At 32.0% G+C, this 13,108-nt stretch overlaps 2 protein-coding genes and 1 pseudogene across 5 annotated transcripts in view; 1 reads left to right on the top strand and 2 right to left on the bottom strand.

Annotated features, from left to right (window-relative positions):
- Window positions 1-5,319, bottom strand: part of LOC122568631 (ecdysone-induced protein 78C) — a 132,238-nt gene extending 126,919 nt beyond the window's left edge. For 2 of the 3 annotated variants that reach the window (XM_043728574.1, XM_043728575.1), the window contains exon 1: window positions 4,987-5,041. Coding sequence is in view for 1 of the 3 variants with exons in the window: in XM_043728576.1 (XP_043584511.1) it covers window positions 4,987-5,078 (92 nt within the window). In the remaining 2 variants the exon portion in view is untranslated. Of the gene's footprint in view, window positions 1-4,986 lie in introns of all 3 variants that reach the window. The other variant, XM_043728576.1, reaches the window with a different exon arrangement.
- A 320-nt stretch (window positions 5,320-5,639) lies between these two features.
- Window positions 5,640-6,927, bottom strand: LOC122568426 (annotated as a pseudogene).
- Window positions 6,918-13,097, top strand: LOC122568666 (dosage compensation regulator). 2 transcript variants are annotated; one of them, XM_043728667.1, is made up of 9 exons: window positions 6,918-8,223; window positions 8,291-8,786; window positions 9,234-9,280; window positions 9,368-9,609; window positions 9,714-11,352; window positions 11,445-11,812; window positions 11,879-12,148; window positions 12,221-12,466; window positions 12,554-13,097. In XM_043728667.1, exons 1-9 carry the CDS (start codon window positions 8,145-8,147, stop codon window positions 12,872-12,874), a joined length of 3,708 nt encoding a protein of 1,235 aa, XP_043584602.1. In that variant the 5' UTR covers window positions 6,918-8,144; the 3' UTR covers window positions 12,875-13,097. The 2 variants fall into 2 exon arrangements, with proteins under 2 accessions (XP_043584602.1, XP_043584603.1); XM_043728668.1 differs by lacking the exons at window positions 6,918-8,223; window positions 8,291-8,786 and adding an exon at window positions 8,859-9,139.
- The last annotated feature ends 11 nt before the right edge of the window (window positions 13,098-13,108 follow it).

Below are 13,108 nucleotides of genomic sequence, written 5' to 3'. Positions count from 1 at the left end.
GTTTAATATACGAGGTAATTACCGAGGAACAAGACAGGGATGAATGTGCGAAGGAAAGCAGACGATGCATGTACTAAGACGTTTTATCAACTATATAGCGTACTTAAAGCGGATTTAACAAACGAAGTAGAATCTTTGGACAAAGAAAAGTCGATAGAAGCTTTAGCAAAAATAGAATCTCCTTGGAAAGTAACAAGAAGATTGGGACATAACATCGATCATCGTAGAAATATTGAAAACGGATACCGCGTGAAAGCTTTATTACACCTGCAAGCGAGGTTCCATTTTCGATACTGAAATAATAATTATAAAACATAGAACATTTACGACACGATTAAATTTTCACAATTAGCAAGTGGTAAGCGAGTATGAAAGAGAATATCATAAAAAGGAAGAATGAAAGAGTAATTAGTAGCTCAGATATTATCATCTTCGCAAGTTTAAACATCATCGAGTTATCAAATTTAAATATACGTGCAAGTAAGAGTAATGAGATCTTCGTTAAAGATTTAATTGCTGGTCAAGGATATCAGACTCTATAGGTAACTGATACGGATATCAAAGCAACAAAGAGAGTAATTCATCCTAAAAAAAAGCAACTACCATTGCGAACGAGTAGGGCTCTTATTTCTAATTTAGCAGAAAAACAACATCGTTGTATTTGTCTGGAAGTTACTTTGAAACAAGTAGAATAAACAACATTATACGTAATGGCGGTTAGCTATGCTTTTCGTATTTAATTTTCCATTATGCAGAATTAATACTCTGCATTCCATAATGGAGAATTATCAGGCGCACTTTCAATATGGAAAGCAATAATATCATTCTAAATCGATTTTTAATACCATCCGACCACGTTTCAACTTGATTTTGTTATCCTCTTATTCCGGTGTGTCAGTTCGGATTAAAACCGGAAGAACATCGATCTTCTTTAACAGTCGTTCGTAACAATATCCTTAGATATTAGAAATGATAAACAATATCAATTATTGTACGACGTCGCAGAAATATTCTAAAGCTGCCGAATTCAATCGAAGGATTATGCTGCGAGTTACTTCTCGCACGCCCTACAGTAGCTTTTTTAAATAATTTATCTAAGACATCTTTTCTGTATTTTATACGAAGATCATAAGATATGAGCGTGATAGTCAATTTTAAGATGCAACACGCTATTGATCGTATGGGGATCAATCACAGGAGGAAAACGTAACGAGTACATTTCTGTTGATTTTTCAATTTGATATTACTTCACAGAACTGAACAAGGATAGTCTTGATACGACATCATTGAAAACGGAAATAATCTGTTAGTTCCAAAGACGATAAGTTCACGAAATTTGGCAGAACTCAATTGCATTTTAATCTTATCACGAACAATCTTTTGCAAATTTTAAAGAGAATGAGAAAACACGTGGCTGACCCTTAAAAAAGAAAAAAAAGGAAAGACAAGTGTGGTAACTTAGGATTGATTAGCAACATATTGAATTGTTAAACTGCTTCACTGCGAAAAAATTATCGTATTGTTCCCGTCTGTATTGTGTGCGTAATCTGAAATGAATGAACTCTGAAAGGACGTGCTACGCTGTACTTTCAACGCTTTAAGTATCAGATATGTTCTTAGCCGGTTACAAAATTTAGTGTATATATCACCTGTTTCTAGAATATCTTTAAACCCAAGAAATGACTAGGTTAAAATCAAGAAATACGAATTTATCATGTTCTGTCCGCACGTAGAATTATAAATTACAAATTTAATTTTGTTCCAACTACCAGAAATTTTAAGATAGATTTCCAATCAAAGATCCATTGTAAAACCTTGCTATACAGTTTTGCTCCTTTTTCTTTCTTTTTCTTTTCCTTTTTTTTTTTTTTTTTTTTGTGGAATTAAGGAGCGCGAGAATAAGCAGAGCATCGTGTATGAATGATTTCAGCGAGTAAATCATAACAAAAGCGCATAATGAACAGTTGCTGCACTTGGCAAACGAGAAAGTGTAAAAATAAAGATTCTCTCGTAAGTTCTCCGCTTAGATGCATAGTTAACGGTAATTATTTGTGCCGAAAGTATGCGCGTAAGGAAAAAAAGAAGTTAGCAACACCGTAAACACATTCGACTTGGTCGGAGAGAACTTTCATTTTGAAATAAGGATTGTATGATGAGCGAGCGTAGATGGCACAAAAAGATATGTAAATGGTTTTCGTATAGCGAAAAATAAAAGAATGCGAAGAAGTGGAAGCTTCAGAAGCAGGTTGGTAATTCAGAAAAGATATCCCGGAAATGAATATCGCTACGCGAGGAAGTCTATGCTTTTATAATTGGCTCATGCGTGTATATGTTGTTTGCATGATGCTTGTAGAATATTTTCTTCTTCAATATAAGGTACATCACGTATAGGAATATATGGAGTATGGAAAAGTGTGAAAAGAAAATTTTTACATTTCTTTTTTTAAGTAATCCAATGACCCGATTAATTTTTATGATTTTAACGGGAACTAAATAATACAACAAACACTAATATATTGATTCCGGATTCGCGGACGATGCATATATAATGCTAAATAACGCTAAATTTAGGGTAATATATATTGAGCAGACCAAGCTCGATAGTGTATAAAAATAACGAAAAAATGACGGAAATTGAGTACTAGCTTCAATGAAACATTTTTCCTGTCCGTTCATATGACACGGTTATTATTATAAAGAGAAACGGCGCATAATGACAACTAAGTAATGAACAGGCAGAACGTGGATATTGCGCGTGAAAAAATAATGAACAACGTTCATGCGCTCATTGATCCAGTCGCGAAGAAGTATTAACACATTGTAACCAACGTTTCGACTTCCGTTTCCCCCGGTTGTGCCACAGAAACGTTGGAACGATAAGGAACGCGTAATTTTTATTTCGAAACTCGCTTGCCCGATCTCTCTTTCTTTCCGAGGGGCACAATGTATTCAATTAAATTTCTTTATTCACGCACTGTAAACCACGAACAAGGTTTAACGCTTGCAGAGACCTTCCCCGGCATTCGCGTTTTTAAAAACAATGACTAAAAGACGAGGAAATCGACTTGCCAGCCGCTGCAAAAAACGTATTTAAAATTAAATGGAACGTTCATTTCCGCGAAGCTTTTCTCCTATAACTCGCATCTCGTCAACTGGTTATTTTGCAAACGCGTAATAACAACGATTAATTTTATGAATAAATGAACGGCAATTAATTTCACGATGGAAAGAAAATAACGAAAGAGAAGCTGGTTAAATTAAACTACGTTGATTCGAAATATTGGAAAACATATTTTATAAATAAATTTGATAAATAATTACATTTTATAATATATGAAATTAATATACTATATAACGTATATACTATATAACATATAAACTAACTGTACATATATATTCTCTAAATAAGGAAATATCGGTTATAAATAAACTCAAATATGTAAATTTATATTCAAATGTCAAATACGTAAGTATTGATTAAATTTTAAGTTCGTAAAATGAATATCGTTTCGCAAGAACGAAGTCTAGAGTTTATAATAAAAAACTAATTTCGTGACCCAACGAGAAGATAGCCAAAATGACACGTTATGAAGTCATCGCAATTATAAACTATCCTACAATCAAATTGAATTCTCACTGTCAGTTAGTTATAAATGACCACAACAGTACAGTTAGCGTTAGATTTCATTACAGGGTTACTTAATTTTAATAACTTCAATTCGAATTCGAATTCTGTATCTTACGCGATAAATGGCGTACATGGATTTTATCGCGTAAAATGGAAAATTCGAATTAAGATAAGGTATCCTAAAATTAAGTAACTTAACTATGTAGGTATATCGTATATCGTATATATCATGTAATGATATACATAGTTAACATATTGATACCAATTGAATGATACCAATGATATCAATTGAAGGTTAAGTTAATAGAACGATACCAATTGAAGGTTAGGTTATTATATGGCAGGATAATGATAAAGACTATGTCAAATAAGTTATACTGCAAACAAGGAAACCATAGAAGTTTTCTTCGTTTACAGTAGCAAAAATTCATATATAGGATATCGTGAACGTAAATACGAATTCGGTAATTCGGAAAAAAATCAGTCAGCAGGTCTTAGTCGTTTATATTTTTAAACCGGCTGAATAAAAAGACAAGGCTGAATGCTGAGGACGAGACGTGATGCTCTTAAAGTTTGCATTATTAAACGATACCTGTACAATTGCATTCTGTTCCAAAAACATGGACACGATAACAAAACACGACTCTATCATCTTTCCCAAGGGAGCACTTTAGAAGATCATGCACGCATTCAAAAAGTTTCGCCCGCTTTGTCACGTTACACGACTGTGTAATAGGAAAAACGTAACGACGTCAGAAGCAAAAATCTTTCACGATGCACAAAGCGTTATCTCCTTATACACTAAGTAATGCACACAGTATGTTCTGAATAATAATAAAATTCATCAAAGTATAAATGTTAATTCGATTCTTTCAAATAGATATTGCCGCCATTATGATGAACGCTTCCCAATATAATTGAGGAATTGAAATGGTAAACGATATAGACGTCAGAAATAGAAATTTAAAGAATAAACAAGAAATATTAGTCGAAATTGATACTTAGTTTCCACTGAAATATTACTTTTTATTTTTTCATTATTTGTATAGTTTATTATTTCAAATCCTCAGTTGTACCAACACTCTTATTTTTAAACCTATGTACATGTATATATCTATATCTTCCTTGAAGTTTATTTCAAATAGACCAACAAATAACGTAATATACATTATACGTTTTATACAGCGAACGAAACAGTATTTCATATTAAAGAAATTGTAAAAATAGTTTTTGTATTCGGTAACAACTGTTGAACAACTCTGAAATAGTTGTTATATATGTATAGTCCTGTATTGGTATGCGATCGTTCAAATGGTGTGCAGCCTAACCTTAAGAAACATAAAACTCTGAATCCTTACCTGATAAATGTCGAATCTGCCGCAGGGCTGGAAGGTCTTGGTGAGGAACTTGCAGTGGACGCGGTATTGGTTTCTTCCACGTCCATCATCATTCATACCGACAATGACGGATCAATGCGAACGTTGGAAATTAACAGGGTATTATGTTAACGAGATCAACGAGATTGGAATCAGAAGGGATATCGTACGGATGGTGAGAATTTTTTTCGGGCCCGCCAGTCTCTGAACGTCTGATCTCACGGGGGCAGAAACCATAAAGTCGGGGAACTTGACAAAGGGGTTGGGGGTTGGTTTCATGCGCCCGTCCACGAGCGCGGACTTACGGAAAACAACTGACAAACGATGTTACCCCCACCGTGAACAACCACTATCCGACGCCTGCAACCCTGCGCCACGGACACCTGCCGCGTAGGAACACTACCATTGCGCAGGCGCCGCGCCGTCAAAGAATTCTCGAATTTTTATAAAATTAACAAAATAATAAGAATTAAAAAAAACACATATAACGGTTCGTTTATAACCTAAGCTTTTAATAAAAAATTTTTGTTTGATATTATTAACATTATAAAGAACTTACTAAGTTACAAAGTATTACAAAAACATAAAAACATACATATACATATGTATATGGAAGAGACGATAGAAATGCGATTAGTTTCATTTAAAAATGGTTTATTAGATTTTTCTTAAATGTCTAAAACAATCTTTTCCTTTGTTCAGTAATAATGTTGAGCAAAAGTTTCTCCAACGAACAATGGAAAAAACAGAGATGCATCTGCACAAATCTAAAATATTGTTACTTTAACTACTTTTATATTCATTCAAACCCTTGTTCCATAAAATAGCTTTATCTGAATGAGCACCACTATCACTGCCACCAAATTTATTTATAAATACAACATATTTAGCACTATTTCTCTGGTATATAAATTATTTTAATTCAATTTGTTATCAAATTTATTTCAATTTACACTTTCTTTATTACCTTGAAATTTATATTTCATATATGATAATATTTTAACAACACTACCTCCGATAATAATCATGCCATTGTTTTTTGCTTTCACTATCATTGTATTTAATTGCCTAAGATTTGTGAAGTAATCAACATAATATATGATAAGTAACATACAATATATTTAATATCATTGTATTATATATTTGTTATATTTCTTGTTTGTAATATTTATAAAATCTATATTTATTTAATAAATAAATTAAATGATATATATAAATTTTAAACCTTATTTTACAAGTTCAAATCTGAGATTATCTCTATAATTAAACCTGGATTCCTATAGAAGTGGAGATTGCCATCTGACAAAGTGGGGCTGAACACTAGAATATTATTTTTTTCAGCACTATAATATATTAAATCTTCGTTATTAATTTCTACACCTAGTCTTGCTATTACTTTAAATAGTGTTCAAATTATATCCTAAAAGTTTATAAATATTTGAATGTTTAATTTTCTAAAAAAATGTTCAGCTCTATTTTATTAAATCATACCTTTTCTTCCTGTTCAGTCAACATTGTATCTAATGTAAGCTTAATCCAATCTTCAAATAGACAGTAATTGTCATTAGGTATTAACTTTCTTGTTCTATTAATACCATGTTGCCTAAGACTTTCTTTTTCTAATCATAAATGAAAATCTTCTATATGTATATCTTAATGCTAAGCGTTTTATTAAATTTTCTTCCATACCACCTGCTATAGACTGCATTATGATACATTCAACCTGTAACATAAGTATATATTTAAATTGTCAATAATATTAAAATTATTAATGAATCATTTTATATTGTACAAGAAAAATTATACTTTATGATATCTTGAATTTTACATGAATCTAATTTAATATATGTATTATTCTAAAAATATTATTTATGAAGATATTTTCAATAAACTTATTTTCTTCTAATTTACCACTTTGATCATCTTCAAAAGGAATGTTTCTAGTCCATTTCTAGTCACTGCTAGTCCAAAATTTTTTGCTCAAAAATCAGAATTCTTATACGTTTCTGATAAAACATGATAGTCAATTTGTTAATTCCAGTCATATTCTAAAACATGCTGATATAATTTAATATTTTAATCATATGAAATTGTTAACTACTTTCTAAAGTTTGATTTTCTTATATTTTGTGAAGAATCTACACAATCTTTCACACAATAGGTGTTTCAACTAGGATAGGAGAGTACTTTCTACAATTGTTGGGTCTTCATGTGTCATTCATTTTTATATGAAATTTGTTATATTTTTAAATTATATATATATAATACTTTTCATGAAATGCTTCTTATACATATATGTATGTACATATATATATACAATGCTTACAAGGAAACATAACCTAACATGAAAATATGATTCTTAATACAATTTCTCTATACATACTAAAAATGTATTGCTACATGTAACTGCGAAATTTATTATTATAGAATTCCGATCAATGAGTGGAGTCGCTAATTGCAAACTATACTGTAAATTATAATCTGGTGTAGGCAAACAACGTGGATAAGTAGTAATTGATAGTAGGTAGTACGTATGTATTTAGATTTAGCTACAGTCAGACATGTAAGTAGCGTTGTGTAGAATATGAATTCAAAATAACAGCTAGTCGTTTCAACGTTTAAAATTATTTCTTCTCTATATATATTTTTAGTGTATTTTACAAGTTAGTATGACGTCATATTACTTTTATCTATCATTTAACTGATTCGCAAGACGCGTCACAATGGTCTGCACCATGTCTACAGCATTGAACTGAACTTCGCCAAAAATTAGTTTATACATATGTACTAGCGCTAGTACAACCGACCGCGTCATGGCGCGCTGGAGAGAAAATGATAACCTAAAATAGATCTAATTCCATAGTCATGATTCAAAATCCCGCTACAAAATGGCTGACATCCAAATGTATTCATTTTATAACCAGCAACTTCGCTTATTGGACAATTAATGAATAAAAGCCAATATGGCGTAAAAGTAACGTAGTGAATGTGAACGGTTTGTAATAACGTGTAAAAGACGCTAAAAACGCTCAAATTTACATACGCAGAAGTTTCGAACCTTAAGATTCCTAAAGTTAAATTCTATCATTATATATAAAAAGTCAATAATTTTATGTCCCCTGAAGTAAAGTACAGCCAAAATGGGTGACATAAAATCCTTCTTTCATCAATGGTGCGCAAAAAATTGCAAAGAACCACAATTTGATGTGAGACCAACAGGTACGATAATACCATTTTCAAAATAATATAAAAATAAAGACGTGTTATATAATTAATAATATTATAGGACCGAAACACCGACAACGATTTCTTTGTGAATTACGAGTACCCGGATTTGATTACGTGGGTGCAGGAAATTCAACTAGCAAAAAAGATGCTCAAGGAAATGCAGCCAAAGATTACGTTAATTATTTAGTTCGATCAGGACATGTAAATGCTAATGATGTTCCAAAAGATACACAAAGCATTCTACAACAGGGAGCAGTAGCTATTAAATCAGAGGCTGTATATCCAATAAAATCTGTATTTCAAGATGGAATGGGTCCAAATGACATAGGTCAAGCATATAGGGCTTATAATGAACACGGTGAAAGCAATTATACTTATATTGATAGAATAGCAGATCAGAAAAAAGTTGAAGATGCAGAAGATGTTGATGTAAATTCTGGAATTCATGGGAATTGGACTATAGAAAATGCTAAATCAAAACTTCATCAATTTATGCAAACTAACAAAATTAATGCCGATTACAAATATACTCCGCTTGGTCCAGATCATATGAGGTATGGATTGTCTCAATGTAGCTGTTTACTTTTACATTGGGTTGGACTTATCAATGTGGTATTGTGATGTCACTTAAAATCCTCAGTTGTATCAAAAGTCTGTTTCAAGATGATATAAAGAAAATGACATAAATGACTTACCATAGCATTTGAAATTCTACAAGACCATTTTAGAGTACGCTATTTACTTATACTTAATGCTGGTACAAGAGAAATATGTTTTCTCTCGTGCACAGACGAAGATGCTGTTTAACCGAAACTTTTATTGAAATGATTCAATAATGGTTTTGGTGCAATCACTCATATAAATTTATCACAATGTACTCCAATATGGTCTTGGATATTTTCAAATGGTAAGTTGAATTTATGTCATTGCAATTGTTTGTTAGATTTATTAAGCATAATATAAATATACATAAAATATTAATAATATAAATTTCTAATTAGGGGTTTCATGGCTGAGATGACATTTTATGTAAGACAACTTGGAAGAAGTAAGTTTTCAAAATTATATATATATATAATTGATATCTAAATCAATATATATTTATAACAAAAAAGTTTTTAAAAATGAATTTCAGATATTACTGGTCGTGAGACTGGTTCAAATAAGCAAACTGCATCAAAAAGTTGTGCCTTGTCTCTTGTTCGACAGTTGTATCATCTTGGTGTTATTGAGCCATTTAGTGGAACTTTGAAAAAAAATAAAGAAGCAGAACAGATAAAACCATATCCAGTTAAAATTTCACCAGATTTGATAAATCAGATACATGATGTTCTGAATGGTCTGGATATAAAACCAACTCCAGTGAACCTATATCAGGTGATTTATATTATTTACTAATATTAACATTACTCTTACAAATCTACGTTATTTTTATTAAATAAATTAAGCTATGATTTTTATAATATTAATTTGTATTATAGACATGTAAAAAGGAAGAAAGTGATTCATTTAATGTTTCGTTCTCATTATTAACAAATCAAGTGTTAGATGATTTTATTTCATCAGCACCACAACCAGCTGGAGTAGTAAGTTGGTCTCCTCCACAACAAAATTGGAATCCATGGACTGGTTGCAATATTGACGAGGGACCATTAGCCGTAATGTCTTTAGAACAGCTGTCAGAGGATTTATTACATGAACAACGAGAAAGATTGCAAGAAGATGAGAGACTTCAAAAAAGTATTAAGGAAAGATCTCATTTACCAGTTTTTTCAATGAAGAATGAAATAATGAATGCTATCAATGAAAATCCTATAATTATTATTCGAGGAAACACAGGTTGTGGTAAAACAACTCAAGTATGTCAGTTTATTTTAGATGACTATATTGCATCAGGTCAAGGTGCATGTTGTAGTATCGCTATTACGCAACCTAGAAGAATATCTGCCGTATCTGTAGCTGATCGAGTTGCTTTAGAAAGATGCGAAGATTTAGGACTATCTGTTGGATATTCTGTAAGATTTGAATCTTATTTGCCGAGACCTTACGGCAGTATAATGTTTTGTACTGTTGGCGTACTTTTAAGAAAATTAGAAGGTGGCTTAAGGGGTGTATCACATGTTATTGTTGATGAAATTCATGAACGAGATGTTAATTCTGATTTTATTATGGTTGTACTTCGTGATATGATTCATATGTATCCAGATTTGCGAATTATTCTAATGTCTGCTACGATCGATACTACGTTATTCAGTAATTACTTCAATAATTGTCCGGTAATAGAAATACCTGGAAGATCGTATCCAGTACAACAATATTTCTTAGAAGATTGTATACAATTAACAAATTTTATACCACCTTTGGATTCGAGGAAACGAAAAAGTCGAGATACAGATGATTTACCAATGGAAGGAGAACCAGAAGAAAATATGAATAAAATTATTGACATGCAGTACTCTATACAAACGAAGAATGTCATGGCACAACTTAATGAAAAGGAGATAAGCTTTGAACTTATAGAAGCTCTACTAAGACACATTAAGAAACAGAGTATATCTGGCGCTATACTAATATTTTTACCTGGTTGGAACTTAATATTCGCATTAATGAAACATTTACAACAACACCCTGTTTATGGAGGATCAAGTTACATGATTATACCACTGCATTCACAATTACCAAGAGAAGATCAACATAAAGTTTTTGAACCTGTAATGCCAGAAATAACGAAAATTATTTTAGCAACAAATATTGCCGAGACCTCAATCACAATTAACGATGTAGTTTATGTAATAGATTCTTGCAAAGCTAAAATGAAGCTTTTTACTTCTCATAATAATATGACGAATTATGCTACTGTTTGGGCTAGTAAGACAAACTTAGAACAAAGAAAGGGTCGAGCAGGCCGTGTTAGACCAGGGTATTGTTTCCATCTATGTTCTAAAGCGCGATACAATAAAATGGACGAACATATGACACCCGAAATGTTTAGGACGCCTTTACACGAGTTAGCATTGAGTATTAAATTATTAAGATTAGGAAGTATTGGAAAGTTCTTGTCAAAAGCAATTGAACCACCACCAATAGATGCTGTAATCGAAGCAGAGGTCGTATTACGCGGTACGTTCTCTCCATTGAACATTATCAAATATAAATATTTGTCACATTACTGTTTAAAACTATCTTTTTTTTATAATTGTAATTTATTTCAGAGATGAAATGTTTGGATGAAAATAATGAATTAACGCCTCTTGGAAAAATATTAGCTCGATTACCAATAGAACCACGTTTGGGTAAAATGATGATCTTAGGTTGTATATTTTGTGTGGGTGATGCACTTTCAACAATGGCTGCGAATAGTACAACATTTCTAGAAGTGTATAATATGGGACCAGATCTGAGACGGTTATCTGCACAACAAAAATCATTTGCTGGTGCAAGGTATAGCGATCATGTAGCAATGTTACATGCTTTCCAAGCATGGGAAGAAGCTAGATCTATGGGAGAGTATGAGGAACAAATATTTTGTGATTCGAAAAATTTAAGTATGCCCACATTAAGAGTGACATGGGAAGCTAAGGTAACTATAAATAATGCCTTCTTATATACTGTAGAACAATATGTTAACAATATTTTATATTTATAGAATCAATTGCAAGCACTTTTGCTAAGTGCGGGATTTCCGGAAAAAACTCTTTCCCCTACACCGTTAAATTATCACGCTGGTGCAGATACTCGTCTTGACACAATTACTGCATTATTATGTATGGGTCTTTATCCAAATGTTTGCTATCATAAAGAAAAAAGAAAGGTTCTTACTACTGAATCTAAAGCAGCGTTGATTCACAAAACGTCAGTGAATTGCAGTAATTTTGAGCAAAATTTCCCATTTCCATTATTCGTATTCGGGGAAAAGGTAAGATTACTCTTTTTTGATGTAATAAATTTAAATAATCTTAGGATTATGTTAATTTATTTTTATTCACAGATTCGTACAAGAGCAGTATCTTGTAAACAAATGACTATGGTATCACCGATTCATTTATTATTATTTGGTTCTCGAAAGGTCGAGTACGTCGATAATATAGTAAAACTGGATAACTGGATCAACTTAGATATGGATCCGACTCATGCAGCAGCAATAGTAGCTTTACGACCCGCATTAGAAAGTCTCGTTGTGAAAGCTGCAAAAGAACCTGAAACTATTCTGGAATTAAATCCTAATGAACAAAAAGTACTATTCTATATATTAATGTTTTTTGCAGCATTACTCTTCTCTTAAATATTACGAAATTTTGCTTTTGCTTTGCTTTCTTTTTAGGTGTTAAATGTAATCAAATCGCTTTGCGGAATGAATGCTTGCCGTTATGAACTAGATCAGATTACAGGTGGTTTCTATTCAAAAAGACCACCAAGGGGATATTCGACTGGTTTTCATTCGGGAAACGGTAATCCCGCAAAATTAATGCGCGGAGCTAGCGGTTATCGTGGAAGTCTTTATGGTGAAAGCGGTAGTAGATATTCAAGGGGCAGTTACGGTGGATACAGAGGCGGTGGTAATAGAGGATACGGAATGAGTAATTCACGTGGAAGAGGCAGTGGAAGTTGGGGTGGTAGAGGAGGTTTTCGTGGTCGTTACTGATTATAATTTTATATAACTTTAATATGTAAAGCTAGCAAAGTTCTATTATAATGTGTGTGCGATATGTTTCACGTAGTTGTACATTATTTTCTAATTGAAAATGTAACATATATTTATTTTTATATCTTTTCATTCAAAATGTTGTCGCTTTTCATTTTGTTTAACAATATTTGTTATCCCACTAAATAACAGTACAAATAAAGCCTTCAAAAATATTTCACAATTTGGACGTAT

Source organism: Bombus pyrosoma, linkage group LG6, assembly GCF_014825855.1.
Source record: "Bombus pyrosoma isolate SC7728 linkage group LG6, ASM1482585v1, whole genome shotgun sequence".
Lineage (NCBI taxonomy): Eukaryota > Metazoa > Arthropoda > Insecta > Hymenoptera > Apidae > Bombus > Bombus pyrosoma.
The sequence above is the reverse complement of the archived record's forward strand: the minus strand, read 5'-3'. Positions and strand labels throughout refer to the sequence as shown.